Below are 17,428 nucleotides of genomic sequence, written 5' to 3' on the forward strand. Positions count from 1 at the left end.
TGATGATGATGATGATGATGATGATGATGATGATGATGATGATGATGATGATGATGATGATGATGATGATGATGATGATGATGAAGAAGAAGAAGAATTAAACTTGCATTTTTGTCAGTAGATAGCAGGAAGGAATATTTAGTTTATTTTATTCAAAGTGTTTTTATGTCACCTTTCCACCCAATTTCAGAACCTTAAGACAGAGAACTGTCAGAAGTAGGCTTGGTCAATACCTTAAATATTCGGTAAAATTCGGATTCAGGCTTTTTCAGGCATAAAAGTATCTATATGCCCAAATAAGCCTGGATACCAGATTCAGTATGCCCGAATATATTCGGATATCCGAATGTATTTCATGGAGTCGGTCCTAAGGGGTTTTTTTTTTGTATTTCTTTTTTAGGTGTGTTTTCAAGATTTTTTTTAAAGCTAGTGGCACCAAAATTTCAGGGTCTCATCTGGAGACTGTCCTGATGATGTCACCTGAGTTTGGTGAAGTTTGGTTTGGGGGGGCCAAAGTTATGGACCCCCAAAGTGGGTGCCCCCATTGTTTCCAATGGGAGCTAACAGGAGATGGGGGCTACCCTTTTGAGGATCCATAACTTTGGCCCCACCTGAACCAAACTTCACCAAATTCAGGTGGTATCATCAGGACAGTCTCCAATTGAGACCCTGAAATTTTGGTGCCACTAGCTTTAAAAATGCGTCCCTGACAGGCATCCTGAGAAATGTGCCCAGATTCTCTGGTCTGCCTCCATAGGATGCCTTGGGATCCAAATTTAGCGTAGCCAAGGGGAATTTCTGAGTGGGAGGCTACAGGTGCCCAATGGGGAATTTCTGCAAGTGTGTAAGCAGCATGCACATTTTTTCAAGGTTTGGAGGCACTTGAGACTTTCTCAAGGTGGCTCCAGGAGGCCCTACTAGTTAACCTTAGCGCAAGCATCCAGGCTTGGTGAACTTTGCTTCTGGGCATTCAATTTTATGGGCCCCCCGAAAGGCTTATTTTGTTTTCCCCCTCCTACACATGAAGACTGCTGGCTGAGTTCTCTCAGAACTCTCTCAAACTCCCCCCCCCCCACCGCCCCCAGAAGCAAAGTTCCCCAAGTCTGGATGCTATCACCAGGAGGGCCTCCTGGAGCCACCTTGAAAGTCTGGTGCCTCTACCTTGAAAAGTGTGCAGGCTGCTTACACACTCAGAAACTCCCCATTGGCTACAACGGAGCCACTGCAGAGCACAGAATCTGCCAGGCGCTCCAGCAAGTTCTATGGTGGGAAAAATTAATTAACTTTTCCCACCATAGACTTCAATGGGGTTTGCTGTTATGCCCAGCTGGCTCTGTGCTGGAGATTTTTTTTGGGGGGGAAGGGCTCTGGGGGAGTCTTGCTCTGGGTAGGGGCACCTAATTTCCCTCAGGGCGCTCCTCAAAGGAACCAGCCAACTTTGCTGAAGTTTGGATGGCTGGACACTCATTCTGTGGACATCAGTTTCAATTGGATGGCCACAGCATTTGCCCCTCCCACGCAAACTTTGGCAAAGTTGGCTGGTTCCTTTCTGGAGACTCCCACCAGCAGCCCTGCAGGAAATAAGTGCCCCTATCTAGAGCAAACACCGCCCCCGAGCCCCTCCCCACATTGAAAACTCTATCACAGAACCATCTGGGCATAACAGCAACACCCATTGAAGCCTATGGTGGTAACAGTTAATTAATTCTGGGCTGCATCCATAGAAGTATAGTGTGTAGGTCAAGGGATGCAATAGTACCTCCCTATTCTGCATTGGAATTCCCTCACCTGGAATACTGTGTCCAGTCCTGGGCATCACAATTCAGGAAGGATATTGACGAGCTGGAACAGGTCCAGAGAAGGGCATCCAACATAGTAAAAGGTCTGGAATTCATACCCTATGAGGAGAATCTATGCCCTATGAATGTGGTGGCGAACCTTTGGCACTCCAGATGTTATGGACTACAATTCCCATCAGCCTCGCTGGCAGGGGCTGATGGGAATTGTAGTCCATAACATCTGGAGTGCCAAAGATTCGCCACCACTGCCCTATGAGGAGCTGGGTACAGTTAGTCTGGAGAAGAGACGGTTGAGAGGTGACATGATAGCCACGTTTAAATATTTGAAGGAATGTCACATTGAAGAGGGAGCAAGCTCCAGAGACTAGGATAAGGAGTAATGGGTTCACCTAAACATTAGGAAGAACTTCCTAACAGTAAGGGCTGTTTGACAGTGGACTACACTGCCTCAGAGTGTGGTGGAGTCTCCTCTTTTGGAGGTTTTTAAGCAGAAGCTCGATGGCCATCTGTCGGGAGTGCTTTGATTGTGTCTTCCTGCCTGGCCAAGGGTTGGACTTGATGGCCTTTGTGGTCTATTCCAACTATGTGATTCCATGATTCTATACCTGATGTGAGCAAACGTGTTGGTCTGGTGTCAAGTGAATCTGTCAGCTGAGCAAGCTGACAGGCGCAAGAGCTGCCTGTTCCCTTCGCCTGCCCTCTTGGCCCCAGCAATGCTGCCAGTACCGTGGAGCACCCTGGTGCCAAGCAAAGTGGTCTGGTCTGTAAAGCATAGCAATAAAAATGGGGTTAGATTAGCAACCTCGAGAGAATATTATGAAGGTTCATTATGATGAAGGATGTTGGAGACAGTGCTTTGCACTTGAGCCAAACCCACAGGCATCTGAAAATTGGTCAGGACGGAGGATAATAAAACCGGAGGATTTGCTAGCAAATGCACAAAAAGATTGACTGGTGTAACATCCAATAAAGGTGGAGTGCCAAAATATGTTTGTGTCATCATTCTCTTTGGTTCTTAAATGAATTTTAGACTTTCTGATTGAAGGGTCCAGCCTTCCCTAAAATGCCACTTTCACTCTTTTATCTTAGTTTTCAGTCTGCAGTTGCTTTTAACCCTTATTTGCACTTCCTTTTCTCTTTTGTTTAGGAGAATCTCTTGATGAGGATTCACTTCCACATTGCAGATGAATCCAAAGAAGACATCTGCACTGCCCCACACTGCATTTCACACCAGAAGTTTGCCATGACCTTATTTGAACAGGTATGATGATTGTTAGAACAAACCTTCAGAACTGATGCCGTTTATTTATTTATTTATTTATTTATTTATTTATTTATTTATTTATTTATTTATTAATTTATTAATTTATTTATTATTTAAATTTATAGACCGCCCAATCCCCAAGGGGCTCTGGGCGGTGCACAACATCATCAATGTACAATATATAACAAGGGTCACAACAGTGACCATATGTACTAAAATTCGTTAAAACCATTAAAACCATGTAAACAAGTGGTCAAAAACAGTAACAATAAAAATGGCGTCCCCCAATCCAATTCTTTTAAAAACCACCCCAAAAAGCCGGGAGCAACCAAACTTCTCCCTAAAAAATACCAATAAATATGCAAGAACAGATTATAAAAATAGGGAGCAAGAGAGCCAGGAAGCAAAGCAAAGAAGGGGCAGGCGGGGGGGCGCACCTCAGCGACTGGACGCTCCAAAGGCCCGGCGGAACAACTCAGTCTTACAGGCTCTGTGGAATTCACCAAGATCCCGCAGGGCCCGGACAGCTGGAGGAAGAGTGTTCCACCAGGCCGGGGCCAGGGCTGTAAAGGTCCTGGCCCGTGTGGAGGCCAGCCGCCATCGTGACTAGTGGAACCATGCTCTGACCCGGATGGCCCAGGCTAGCTCCATCTCATCAAATCTTGAAAGCTAAGCTCGGTTGGCCCTGGTCAGTATTGGTATGGGAGATCACTAAGGAATATCTGGGTTGCTGTTAGGTCCTGGATCAACGATCAATGACTCTAGATATGGAATCAAAAGTCTTTATTGGGTTAACAACAGGTACTCAGCTTCAGAAAGCCAGTTCTGGCAATCCTGGCTTATACAGTAATGTTTCTCCCCCCCTGATTCCTCCTTACTCCCTCCTCCCTCCTTCCCATAGAATGTGAGAACAACAAGGCATGAAATACTTTGTTTTGGAAGACAAGCATCCCAAGGCCAAAGCGATTGTCTCCTGGCGGGCTGTGCCTGCAGCCTCCATGCCTCCCTCCTCTCTCCTGGAGCCCAAGCAGGGGTAGCCTAGTTATCAACATTACCAAGCACATAGAACTGAACAACAGGCCCATTAACATATGACAGGTGTGGATATGTGGAAGGTCAGCATTTGTACTCTCGCCCCAGCAGGACCGATTCCCCTTAGCCCAGATGTGCCTCCTGGTGCCTTTTTGTCTGATGTTGGGAGAGGACGGGTGTCACTCCTGACATTTGCTATACAGAGGCAAGCAATGGCAAGCCACCTCCGAATGTCTCTTGTCTTGAAAAACCCACCAGGGATCACCACAAGTTACTGCAGCTTGGCCAGGAAAAAAAAGTACAGAGACACAGACTTGCACACAGGGGATGCTCTTTTGTTGGGTGTACCAAAATTCATTCATTCATTCATTCATTCATTCATTCATTCATTCATTCATTCATTCATTCATTCATTCATTCATTCATTCATTCATTCATTCATTCTCTCTCTCTCTCTCTCTCTGGTTTAGTGTGTCTGTACCAGCTGCGGTGCTACCTCTGACCCTCTGCCCTTTATCCAGATGGTGCATTACATCTCAACTACTTCTCTCTGGTGAGTGTCTACTTTTTCTATTGGAAATGAAAGTACATACCCTTGGTCCCACGCGGTCTCTCCACTACTGCTGGAGAAAGAGGTACTGACAGTTTAAAGAATCTATCCTCTTTTTTAAAAAATAGAAAAGACTATTCCTTCCTAGTTGAGCAGTTGTTGGGGAAAATTGGATTTTAATTTTTAAGCAACACGGATTAAGATTGAATGCGAGTCAAAGGGTGAGAGAATTCCTTGAAATATACGAAGAGGATTTCAGAAGATTCAGACCAAGCACAGAGCAACAAGAAAAAGCAGGGAAGTCCAGAATGGGGGGTGGCAAAAGGGCTGTGAAGCCGGAGCATCGCCACTCGCGGTGTAAGTGGTGCATGCTGGGAGGGGAAGCTGGTGCTGGACTGATGCTGGTGCCAGGGAGCTGTGTTGCTCCACATTGCCCACTGGCACACAGAGAAGAATATCTTAGAAAACAGAAGTTACCTAACGTATTATCTAAGGCTTTCATAGCTGGATTCAACTGGTGGTTGTGGGTTTTCCGGGCTGTGTGGCCATGGTCTGGTAGATCTTGTTCCTGATGTTTTGCCTGCATCTGTGGCGGGCATCTTCAGAGGTGTATCACAGAGAGAAGTCTGTTATACGCTGTGTCCAGTGAGGATGGAAAGTTTGTGAGAAGGGAAGTTTGGTTCAAGGGGTCCAAAGTTATGGACCCTCAAAATGTATCCCTATTTACTATTAGCTCCCATTGGATGGGGCACCCCCTTTGGGGGTCCATAACTTTGGACCCCCTGAACCAAACTTTACCAAACTTGGCTGGTATCATCAGGAATGTCTCTTGAAAAATCCTTGAAATTTTGGTGCCGCTAGCCTAAAAACTGCGGCCCCCCGGTGGCCGACAAAGTGAAAAACCTAAAATATTTGTTAAAATACACCTGACCCGTGTATAATTCAAGGGGGGCTTTTTCAGCACAAAAAAAGGTGCTGAAAAATTCGACTTATATGCGAGTATATACGGTATGTATTTTTGTGTTATTTCTCTTTTTTTTGTTTGTATGCATTTGAAGACTTAATAATAAAAAAAGTTTAACCTGGAGTGTAAAAAACCCCCACCACGCTGTGCCTCCATAGACTCTGGCATCTGCATCGAATCTGGCAGTTCCATCTGAGGTTTCAGAGTCCAGGTTTGCCCCAGGATTTTTTTAGAGGATGGGTGTAATAAATTAATATCTGTGATCAAGCCATTCTTTCTGCCCTTTGCACTGGAGACCCTGTCTGAATGCCCTTTTAGGGTCTGATTTTTGCACAGACGCTCCCCACAGAGGCACAAATTGGACTTGAACTGCAAGATGGGTTTTGACTAATCTTTTTTTTCTGTTTGTTTGTTTTCCCCTCATGTAAGCAATCAGGCAATCTGCATGCTGGAGAGACAAGAGAAACCCACTCCAGATATGTTTGGAGAACTGCTCCAAAACGCCAGCACAATGGGGGACTTGAGAAACTGTCCGGTGTGTATGTTTTCTTTGCCTTGTCGTGAAAGCAGTGGGTTGAATAGGGGCAGCCCTATGTTCAGACTGCAGCCTGTTTGGAACAGAGTTCTGTCTGTGGAGCTTCTTAACTAGAGCCATCCTTGGAGAGACGCCAGGTTCATTATGGAACTTCTCAGGACCCCCAGAGGTGTTTGAGTGGCAATCCTTCCCAGCAGGGATGTCAGAAAGGGCAGAACATTGTTTGGTGAATGGGGGTGGATTGGCCATTTAACTCACAGGGAAATTCCCACTGGACCACTGTCCTGGGCTCATTCCGCACATACAGAATAATGCACTTTCAAACTGCTTTCAGTGCTCTTTGAAGCTGTGCAGAATGGCGAAATCCACTTGCAAACAGTTGTGAAAGTGGTTTGAAAACGCATTATTTTGCGTGTGCGGAAGGGGCCCTAGAGGGTCATTAGTGGCCCAGCAACTCTGCCAGCCCCTCAGGATCTACTTCCTCAACCCCTCAGGGTCCATTTTATTGGCAATTGTTGTCAGCTCACTCATTGTCTCCTCTTGCACGGCTCTCATTTGTGGGATGAAGCAAAGAGTAAGCCACAGAATTCAGTGGCCCCTGAAGGGCTGGCTTGTGGCACCACAGGAGCTGTGCACCAGAGCTTCTTCAAGAGCCATTTTCATTCCCACCCCCACTGGTGATGGTCCTCACTTTCCTGGTTTCACCTGAACTTGCTACTTCTGTCCCATGGTCAGATGATGCGACTGGCCTCCACCCAGGCCAGAGCTTTTACAGCTCTGGCCCCTGCCTAGTGGAACGCTCTCCCTCCAGCTGTGCGGGCCCTGTGGGATCTTAGTGAGTTCCGCAGGGCCTGCAAGACCGAGCTGTTCCACCGGGCCTTTGGGGAGGCCGGCCGCTGATGGCCCCCTCCCTTTAACATCAGTGGATCCTACCGCCCCCTTCTCTCCCCCCCTTGTTTAGGGGATTTGATAGTAGATCGCCATCAGTTATATTTAGTATTCGGAAGCTGCATTTTAATGGGTTTGGTTTTAATGTAGTTTTAATAGAGCCATAATTATTTATTTAATTAATTTTGGTATTTATTGATTTATTTTGTGCTCTATTCGTATATCTTGTTGTTCACTGCCCTGAGCCCTCCGGGGGAGGGTGGTATACAAGTATAAATAATAATAATAATAATAATAATAATAATAATAATAATAATAATAATAATAATAATAATAATAATAATAATAATAATAATAATAATAATAATAATAATAATAATACTCTGGGACTTTAGAATACAGAGACAGACAGACACCTGGCACACAACACCCCAGACATAACAGTGATAGAGAAAAAACATGTTTGGATCATAGATGTTTGGCAAAGCTAGTTGACAGTATAGGAGTAGAGGACAAAAGAGCTGGAAAAGATCACAAAATACAAGCACCTACAAATTGAAGTTGAACGCATTGTGGCAGAAAAGAACAACAGTAATCCCACTAGTAGTCGGTGCTCTAGGAGGAATCCCAAGAAATCTTGAAAAACATCTGGAAAGCCTAAACTTGGACAGAACATCAGTCCACATGCTGCAGAAAGCAGCACTTCTAGGAACTGCACACATTCTACGCAAATACCTCTAATATCCTAGGTCCTTGGGAAGGACTCGATATTCAGAGATGAATTCCAGACACTTGTGCTGTGTTGTTATGTGTATAATAATAATAATAATAATAATAATAATAATAATAATAATAATAATAATAATAATAATAATAATAATAATAATAATAATATTGAGGAGGAGGAGGACGACCGTTGCTCCTCACTATCCAAAGGGCTGGGTGTTAAGAAGGATATCAGCAGGTCCTGTTTGGGATGTCAGCAGTAAAGTGCTGTCTTCCCCTGAATGCTGCAAAATGACATTTCCAGGGAAAATTTTGAACCGCTGGCCACACTGAACTGTAAGTTTGTTATCTGAAACCAACAGGATAAATTGCTGAAGAGCATGGAAATCTTTTTGTTTTGGTTTTGTTCTTCTTTGCAGCTTTTGGGGGGAAATCTTCCTTTTCCCCTCTTCCTTTCACTGTCGTTTTCCTTGAAGAGCTGGTGTCTCAGGGTCTACTGGACATTTGCCTTTCTAATTCAAAATGTTTGTGTACTGGCCTTGGCATAGCCTTCTGCCTGTGCAGGTGCAAGTGAGAGCTCAGAGGCAGGAGGACAGTGTGTGTTGCGGTCTATTTGAGCGAAGGCCATTCTATCTTATTTATCAGCTGCAGTTAGCTGAAGAGCAAGGATGAATTGTGCATTGTATCTGTCGTCGTCTCTGTGTTCACCATAGGTTTTTAAATAGGCATTTGTTCAAAAGCTTTCCCATTTGATGCATAGCCATAGTTCTAAAAATGTTCTGTTCTTGGATTGTTTGGCATGCACGTGGCTGCAGCAGAGCTTCCAAAAAGATTCCTAATAAATTAACTCGCTTAATTTGGCTGCTCTGGAGAGGAGAGGCGAATAAGAGAGCCATTTGGCTAGCGAGCAGAGCATAGTTAATTAGGTATAACGGTAAAACGAGCTCCTCTAGGAAAAAGGATATTTTTCCAATGACTTTTGTCCTGCTAGATCAGTGGTGGCGAACCTATGGCACGGGTGCCAGAGGTGGCACTCAGAGCCCTCTCTGTGGGCATGCACAAACAGAGTTTGTCATGTTGGGGGGAAATGCCCCCCACACACACACACACACATCTAGGGTGATCTGGGCCACTGAGCTAGATTATTAACATTAAACCTAAGACCTAGTTTTGGGGAAGCAGTGTAGGTAACCCTGTTAAGCGCTGTTAAACCCCACTGATTTTCATGTGAAGAACTAAAGCACGATCCTTTACCTGGGAGTAAGCTTGGTTGCTGGCAATGGGGCTTGCTTCCTAGGGTCGTGATTCACCCGTTTGAAGAGTTGCACGGTTGCTTCAAAGCAAATCCACCAACTACCACCAAGCTTACTCCTGAGTAATGCATGCCTTGGAGCCAACCATTTTTTCTAAACTAAAACCTCTGTATTCAGGTTAAATTGCTGTTTTGGCACTTTGTGATAAATAAGTGGGTTCTGGGTTGCAATTTGGGCACTCGATCTTGAAAAGGTTCGCCATCACTGTGCTAGATGCTGGTTCTAAAGTGGAAGGTATGGCTTTGAAGTAGGGCAAGCTTGATTTGTTCTCCAAAGAGAATGTCCAAAGGGCTTTTATAAACCTTATAATTTGGTTCTCATCCCCAGCTCATTTAATGTCCGTTTTTTAAATCTTTAGTACTCAGTGTTCGTGTACATTTGTTTATGCACATTCTATCCTTGAAGAATTCATCCGTTTCTGGACTCCCTCTTATTTCTGCGGGAGAATCTGCTATGTTTCAAGTCCTTGATATGTGAAAGCAGGACATTTGGGAGCACCAGCCAGACACTGTGTTGAATTTAATTGTAATTAAACACATTTTCTTCATGCCTCTTCAGAGCAACTGCGGAGAGAAGATTCGCATTCGCCGTGTGCTGATGAACTCCCCGCAAATCATCACCATCGGCCTGGTGTGGGACTCGGATCACTCAGACCTGGCAGAGGATGTCATTCACAGCCTGGGCACCTGCCTGAAATTGGGGGATGTGAGTCTGTTTGCTCTGCTGTGTGCATTTATATATATATGCACACTACGCAGTGGCGTCGTGGTTAAGAGCAGGTGCATTCTAATCTGGAGGAACCGGGCTTGATTCCCCGCTCTGCCGCTTGAGCTGTGGAGGCTTATCTGGGGAATTCAGATTAGCCTGTGCACTCCCACACACGCCAGCTGGGTGACCTTGGGCTAGTCACAGCTTTTTGGAGCTCTCTCAGCCCCACCCATCTCACAGGGTGTTTGTTGTGAGGGGGGAAGGGCAAGGAGATTGTAAGCCCCTTTGAGTCTCTTACAGGAGAGAAAGGGGGGATATAAATCCAAACTCCTCCTCCTCCTCCTCTTCTTCTTCTTCTATATATATGAGAGAGAGAGAAAGAGAGAGAGAGAGAGAGAGAGAGAGAGAGAGAGAGAGTAAAAGGGACCTCAGAGCATACATTGTAGATTGATGCTGGAGCTTCATAGATGGCTTTCAATATTTGAAACAACCCCTGTGCTGGAACAATGGTTACCATCAGGGCAGTAGTTGCTTGTTTTGTGATGTGACCTTTTTATGTTATATGTATTTTTATATAGATGTTATTTGTTAGTTTTTAGTATGCTATTAAAGGCTATGCCAATAAAGACTATGCTATTAAAGGCTATGCCAATAAAGGCTATTTGAATTTTGAATTTGATAAGACCTGAAACATCACGTCCGGCTGGCTTAAATTGAAACAAGCAGTCATAGTAAACTTCTGCAGAACGAATTTAAGTTTTCAAATGCTGAAATAACGTATTGTGGTTCTTCTACCTTTTTACCCTTCAAAGCTTTTCTTCAGAGTAACGGATGACAGAGCAAAACTGTGCGAACTGTACTTAGTTGGAATGATCTGTTATTATGGGAAACATTATTCCACCTTCTTCTTCCAAACAAAAATCCGCAAGTGGATGTACTTTGACGACGCACACGTGAAAGAGGTAAGGGAATCGAGGGCTTTGGGGGGAAGCCTTGAAGCGTTTCTGCACTGAGGGTTTGAAGGAAAGTGTCGAAGCATTTGAGCGTGTGAATCCACATTACTTTCCCAAAAGTTTTCCAGTGATCGGTGTGTCAGTCCGCACTTCTGTCAGCTAGCAAAGCTTGTTCTTGTGCAGCATTCTTTAATTGCCCTGACTTCTAATTTTTCTGCCACTCAGTGGCTCAGGAGGGCACTTCATGTCCATATAGTTGCCCTGGGAAGGCCTGTTTAAATCTGGCACTTCATGTCCATATAGTTGCCCTGGGAAGGCCAGTTTAAATCTGTCTGTTTAAATCTGTCAGCATCATGCTGGCAGGGGATGATGGGAACTGTAGTCCATAACATCTGGAGGGCCGCGAGTTTGACACCTATGTTGTAGTGAGTCCCTCATGTGTAGAAGCATCACCTAGTGCAGTGATGGCGAACCTTTGGCACTCCAAATGTTATGGACTGCAATTCCCATCAGCCCCTGCCAGCATGGTCAATTGACCATGCTGGTAGGGGCTGATGGGAATTGTAGTCCATAACATCTGGAGTGCCAAAGGTCCACCACCACGGACCTAGTGCGTCAGGCTGAAGAGCTTTTTAGCGTTTGTGCCTTGTGGCTAGTTGACCTGGCATGGAGGGATTTGTCGTGTCAATATGGGGCGCCGCTATGTAAAGATGATTCTCATGAACAGGAATTCAGGGAAAGCAAATGGGCCTGCCTCTGTGTCCTGGCTTTCATCTGAATCCTGGTGAGGGGGAGCGAGGGGGGTAGAGCAGTGTGGGGTGTCCAGGGCAAAGATGAGATCATATGAAAATGCGGGTTAGTGCTGATAATGGAACAAGAACGCACAGTCCAGCAAAGGGCCCTTCAGGAGACCTAATGTTATAGACCAGTGATGGCGAACCTTTTCGAGACCGAGTGCCCAAATTGCCACCCAGAACCCACTTATTTATTGCAAAGTGCCAACATGGCAATTTAACCTGAATACTGAGGTTTAAGTTTAGAAAAAACGGTTGGCTCCAAGGCATGTGTTACTCGGGAGTAAGCTTGGTGGTAGTCAGTGGCTTTGCTTTGAAGCAACCGTGCAACTCTTCCAATGGGTGAACCACGACCCTAGGAGGGTTTACTCAGAAGCAAGCCCCATTGCCAGCAACCGAGCTTACTCCCAGGTAAAGGATTGCGCTTTAGTTCTTCACATGAAAATCAGTGGGGTTTAACAGCGCTTAACAGGGTTACCTACACTGCTTCCCCAAAACTAGGTCTTAGGTTTAATGCTAATAATAGGGCCCAGCGGCCCAGGCCAGCCTAGATGTGTGTGTGGGGGGGCAACTCTCGTTTGTGCGTGCTCACAGAGAGGGCTCTGAGTGCCACCTCTGGCACCTGTGCCATAGGTTCGCCACCACTGTTATAGACAGACCCTCAGGAACCAAGGATAGTCCACACACAGGTCTTAGCAGGTGCAGATATTTAATGTGCACAGAGCAAGAAATCCAGACCAGACAAGGCAAGAAACAGTAACCTGCAAACTAAACCACAACGCTGCTGCCACAAGTTAGCTCAGCTTCAATCTCTCTTTTGTAGCCAGCCTTGTGCAATAACCTTTTGCAGCTGGGTTACTCTAGCCTGGCTCCTGAAAAGACTCTGCATCTACTCTAACTCGCCCCATTGCTTCTAACCTGCTGCTGCGTCTCCTTGACTGTAAGCTAGCACATAGTCTCCTTCTGTGTTGCTCCTGGGGCTCTGGAGACTGGGGGTGAGGGAGCTGCCAAGGTCCCCTCTGGCTCTGTATCAAGGGGCTGAAGAGTCTCAGAGCTAGGCCCTGGCTGGGGAATCTCAGAGCTTGGACCTGGCTGTGGATCCCAGCCTGAATCTCTGCCTGAGCCTGGAGACCTGAATAAGTCTGAATTGATTACCTACGTATTAAGTGAACCACAGATTAAAACCAAACCAGGTGGGAGTTGCTGAGATTTTTATTTTATTTCTAGATAGGTCCCAAGTGGAAAGATGTGGTGACCAAATGCATTAAAGGTCATTACCAGCCCTTGCTGCTACTTTATGCAGACCCTCGAGGCACTCCAGTATCAACACAGGAGATTCCAGCACAAGTGGATCTACCACAATATACCCGGACTTACTATGACAGCGAAGACTCAGGTGACTCTTCCAAACTTTTCTTTCTCTTCACCAGAGATTAAATGGTGGAAAGCCAAAGGCGTGGCACACACACTCCACCAAACGAGCGTCCATATCCTATGTCATTGTTTTCAACTTCCTCGTGACTAACAGAAGCAAATTAAATTGTGCAAAACAAATATGGAGTTACGTAAGAGTTGCAAAAAATATTTAACCAAGATTGTCCGTGGTCAACCACGCAGCCAGAATTGGGGGGGGGGGGGGGGGGCTTCTGTATGATGTTGACTTTGCACAAAGATGCAAGGTTTAGAGCCCTCAGTCTCAGTTTTTGCATTTAGAGGATACAAGGGGGAGACAGCAAGGGATTGATGGAGAGTAGGGAGGAAGGGGAAAGGGGGACATTTTCTTTATTCCTCTTCCCACCTTCATGTTCCTGATATATACGTCAAAAATCAAAATTGTAGCTTTCACATTGGCTTTGAAAAATACAGAACCCTTCCATATACATTACGATGTGTAAACTTGTGGACAAAATTAGTCACATGGTCACATTTAAACAATAAACCTATCTTTGAAAATGTTGTTGATGTCTGCGCATAGGAATTGCCATTATTTCCTGTTGTGGGTTATTTTTACATCTTCATACTATTTTTGAGTGAATAACACCTTGTTTTTAAAAATCCACTCTAAAAAAAAGAAGAACTTTCAAAGAATCTTTTCTCAGGCTTTCCTAACATTTTCAGTATTTTGGCTGGAAGGAATTGGTGGTGGTCGTGGTGTTGGGGATTCTGGGGGTAATAAGGAAAAACTGTTGATCCTAAGCTTTCGTATCTCTAAATATGACCCTCTGGACCAGAGGTCTGCAACCTGCGGCTCTCCAGGTGTTCATGGACTACAGTTCCCATCAGTCCCTGCCACCATGGCCAATTGGCCATGGTGGCAGGGGCTGATGGGAAGTGTAGTCCATGAACTTCTGGAGAGCCGCAGGTTGCAGACCCCTGCTCTGGACTGTCATTAATGCCTTGGTGCTGTGAAGACTGGGCTTCTTATTCATCTTTTGTCAGCTCATGTCATCAGAGAAGGCCTCTGCCTGCCCTCTGAACCCAAGCCCCCCCCCAAAGTGTACTCAATGGAAAGCTCTTAAAACACATCTGAAAGATGCTCTGACCTTCCAGAAAGGGCGGCCCATGAAGACTGACACTGCTGCTCTCTAGTCAGGAATGAGATGCTAGAAACACATTAGAGCCATGTTCAGATGCTAGCACTGCCTTCCTTTGGGTACGATTCAGGACGTGATTTTTATTTTTGCTCTTCACAGCCCCAGCACTCATTACTACCCGTGAACCCTGCTCAGGCAGCAAATGTTCCCAGTGTGTTATTCTTAGTGGTCTCCCTTTGGCAACGTAGCTCTCTGCTCTCTTCAGAACATCTTGTGGACATGTCGTGAGAGCTTTCCATTGCTGGATACACTTGTAGGGGCCTGGGTCTAAAGGACACGGACAGATATATTTCACCAAATGAACTTGTAAAACAAATAACCGCTTTTTACTGTCCTTTGTCCCTCTGTGGGATTCTTACGTTTGGTTTATTCGCTGTTATTTATGTTTCGTTTTCCTTTAACTATTTTCGACCCTTTTTTGATCTGTGGTTTTAATTCTCATGTGATTTCTGTTACCAGGGCGGGAACCTTCCATTGCAAGTGATACTAGGACAGACTCCTCGACAGACAGTTACCCCGTTAAGCATTCACACCATGAATCTGTGGTCAGCCACTTCTCTTCTGATTCTCAGGGAACTGTTATTTACAACATGGAGAACGACACCGCATCGCAAAGCAGCAGGGACACAGGTAACCCTTTCCTTAACATAGGGTACATATAGAAAAATAGGTCTGCGTGTGTCATTTAACGAAAGCCCAGCGGTACCTCAAAGGCAAACTGCAGATTTTCCAGTCAGACTGCTGAAGAAGTGAGCTCTGGCTCGCAAAGGCCCATGCTGGAATGAACAATGTGTGTAGTAGTAGTATAAAGCCTTTACTGGCATTATGAATTACAGTAAAGCATTTATCAATGAAAAAAACAAATAGAATGCTTCAGATATATACACATACAAATAGTTCCCATGGGTTCTGTTCGTAATTCCAGCTCTTATCAATTAAAAGCCCAGACGTAATCACCAAAAGCTACAATCCATAAGTGCTTACTATTTTACGGTTCAGATAAAAGTGACACCTGATAATGAGACTGCAACATCTTTCTGTAAGTCCTCCACACTTGCTTGTGTTTGGCTATCAGGGATCCTGAGTTGGTTTCTAACAGAACTGTTTCCCAACCTATTGAGAAGTGGACTGATTATAAAGTTGCTATAGATCTCCAAATCTAGCATGGAATAAATAAGACGACTAGTTAGGGAAAAAATACACAATGAGCTGAAACATAAATCTTCAGTTGAACGATGTGTGTCTTTGAGGACTTCTGTTTCATATTCCTACAATAAGCTAAGATAGCAAGCCCTCTGGACTTAGATTGGAGATTGGATCCCAAAGCCTGGTACTTGGGATGCCTTCTCTAGGATAAAGATCTTCAGTAGCACACGCTTTTCTGGGTGCTTTTTCAGCAAGAATAATAATTTTTTAAAAGCAAATGTAGAAGTAATAAAAACTTCCTTGATAGAAGAAGAAGAAGAGGTAGAAGAAGTAAAAACTTCCTTGGTTTTATGTCCTTGCTGAAAACGAAGCACTCAATTGAGGAAGTTACTATCTCTGTCTCCCCTCCCTTCACAACCTGCTGCTGTGAGGATAAGTTTAAAGGGGCGACGGTAAAGTGAGGCAGCTGGCTTTAAAGAGGGATGGCTTTAAAGAGGGATATGTTGTCGAAGGCTTTCATGGCCGGATTCAACTGATTGTGGTGGGTTTTCTGGGCTGTGTGGCCGTGGTCTGGTAGATCTTGTTCCTAACATTTTGCCTGCATCTGTGGCTGGCATCTTCAGAGGTGTATCACAGAGAGAAGTCTGTTTCCTTCCCTTCTCACTGGACACAGTGTATAACAGACTTCTCTCTGTGATACACCTCTGAAGATGCCAGCCTCAGATGCAGGCAAAACGTTAGGAACAAGATCTACCAGACCACGGCCACGTAGCCCGGAAAACCCACAACAACCAGTTTAAAGTGGGAGTTAATTGTATCTCTTCAGGTTGTCATCACCTTGACTGAGCTGCAAGGAGAAACGTTGGGGTTGGTGTGGCTCTTGGGAAGAGGAGGAAAGTAGAGCCTCCCATACTCATGGCAGCTGGGTATTTTTAGTTGAATTTAGTGCTGTGGGAGCCATAGATTTCCTTCCCCCTCTGGAAGTTACCTTAACTGTCCCCCTCCCCAACCCAGACAGACACATACATACACACTCACAGTGGTGAGGGAAGAGCATCAGTAGAGCATCAGAATTTGGAGAAGGGTGGTAAAGGAAACAATGCAAAAATTGCTGACACGTCCCCATATTGCCCAATCAGGTCCCTCCGCTCTTCGGAGGAGAACCACCTGGTTATCCCTGGCCCGAAAAATACCCAGCTGGCCTTGACAAGGGCCAGGACCTATTCTGTCCTGGCCCCTACCTGGTGGAATATGCTCCCGGGCAAGATCAGGGTCCTGCAGGACTTGAGTTGTTTCCGCACTGCCTGTAAGATGGAGCTGTTCCGCTAGGCTTTTTTTGGAGGCCAGCCGGGCTAACACTTACTTTATTGGCCTCCTGGGGCCTTTGGGGGGGGGGGGGTGAAGTTGCCATCTTGGTTGTTTTAAGCTGTTTTATACTGTACTAGCTATTTTAAAATGTTTAGGGCTGATTCCGCATGGGCCAAAAACAGTGGTGTGAAAATGGTGTAAAAGGGTTTAAAACGGTGTAAAAGAGTTTATACCAGGGGTAGGGAACCTTTAACACTCAAAGAGCTATTTGGACCCGTTTTCCACGGGAAAAGAAAACACTTGGAGCTGCAAATAATTTTTGACATTTAAAATAAAGATAACACTATATATATAGGGTTTTTTCTACCTTTTACTTCACTCATTCCTGAGATTTATGGATGCCCGTCCCCCCGGTTACACTCAAGAAAAGGCTGGCCAAGGATGGGGTTAGCGGCACAGTTCGCCGGCCACCGGGAAAGCACCCACCTCGCTCAAACGGGGCGGGCGAGAGGGGAAGCCTGCGGCGCGGCCCAGCCAGCTGCGGGCCATTGGTGCGCCTGCCCTGCTGCCTGCAGGGCGGGCAAGGATGGGGCCGGCGGCTCTACTCGTGGAGCCGCAGTGCAAGGGCAGAAGAGCCGCATGCGGCTCTTGAGCCGCAGGTTCCCTACCCCTGGTTTATACCGTTGTCACACCGTTTCCACACCACTGTTTTTGGCCCATGCGGAATCAGCCAAGGATATTTATTGTTATTTTAGTAAGTGTTGTTTGAGGCGGTATTGCTGCCCTGAGCCCCTTCGGGGAGTGAGCAGGGTAACAGTTAAAAAAAATAAAATAAAATTGAATGTCATTTCCTG

At 45.5% G+C, this 17,428-nt stretch overlaps 1 protein-coding gene across 4 annotated transcripts in view; it reads left to right on the plus strand.

Annotated features, from left to right (window-relative positions):
• USP54 (ubiquitin specific peptidase 54) overlaps positions 1 to 17,428 on the plus strand; it is a 138,870-nt gene that overhangs the window by 72,692 nt on the left and 48,750 nt on the right. For all 4 annotated transcript variants that reach the window (XM_048502622.1, XM_048502626.1, XM_048502625.1 and 1 more), the window contains exons 6-12: positions 2,947 to 3,060; positions 4,566 to 4,648; positions 6,039 to 6,144; positions 9,630 to 9,776; positions 10,592 to 10,741; positions 12,754 to 12,922; positions 14,580 to 14,750. In XM_048502622.1, coding sequence (XP_048358579.1) covers positions 2,947 to 3,060; positions 4,566 to 4,648; positions 6,039 to 6,144; positions 9,630 to 9,776; positions 10,592 to 10,741; positions 12,754 to 12,922; positions 14,580 to 14,750 — 940 coding nt within the window. The remainder of the gene's footprint in view (positions 1 to 2,946; positions 3,061 to 4,565; positions 4,649 to 6,038; positions 6,145 to 9,629; positions 9,777 to 10,591; positions 10,742 to 12,753; positions 12,923 to 14,579; positions 14,751 to 17,428) is intronic.

This window comes from Sphaerodactylus townsendi, linkage group LG07 (genome assembly GCF_021028975.2).
Source record: "Sphaerodactylus townsendi isolate TG3544 linkage group LG07, MPM_Stown_v2.3, whole genome shotgun sequence".
Lineage (NCBI taxonomy): Eukaryota > Metazoa > Chordata > Lepidosauria > Squamata > Sphaerodactylidae > Sphaerodactylus > Sphaerodactylus townsendi.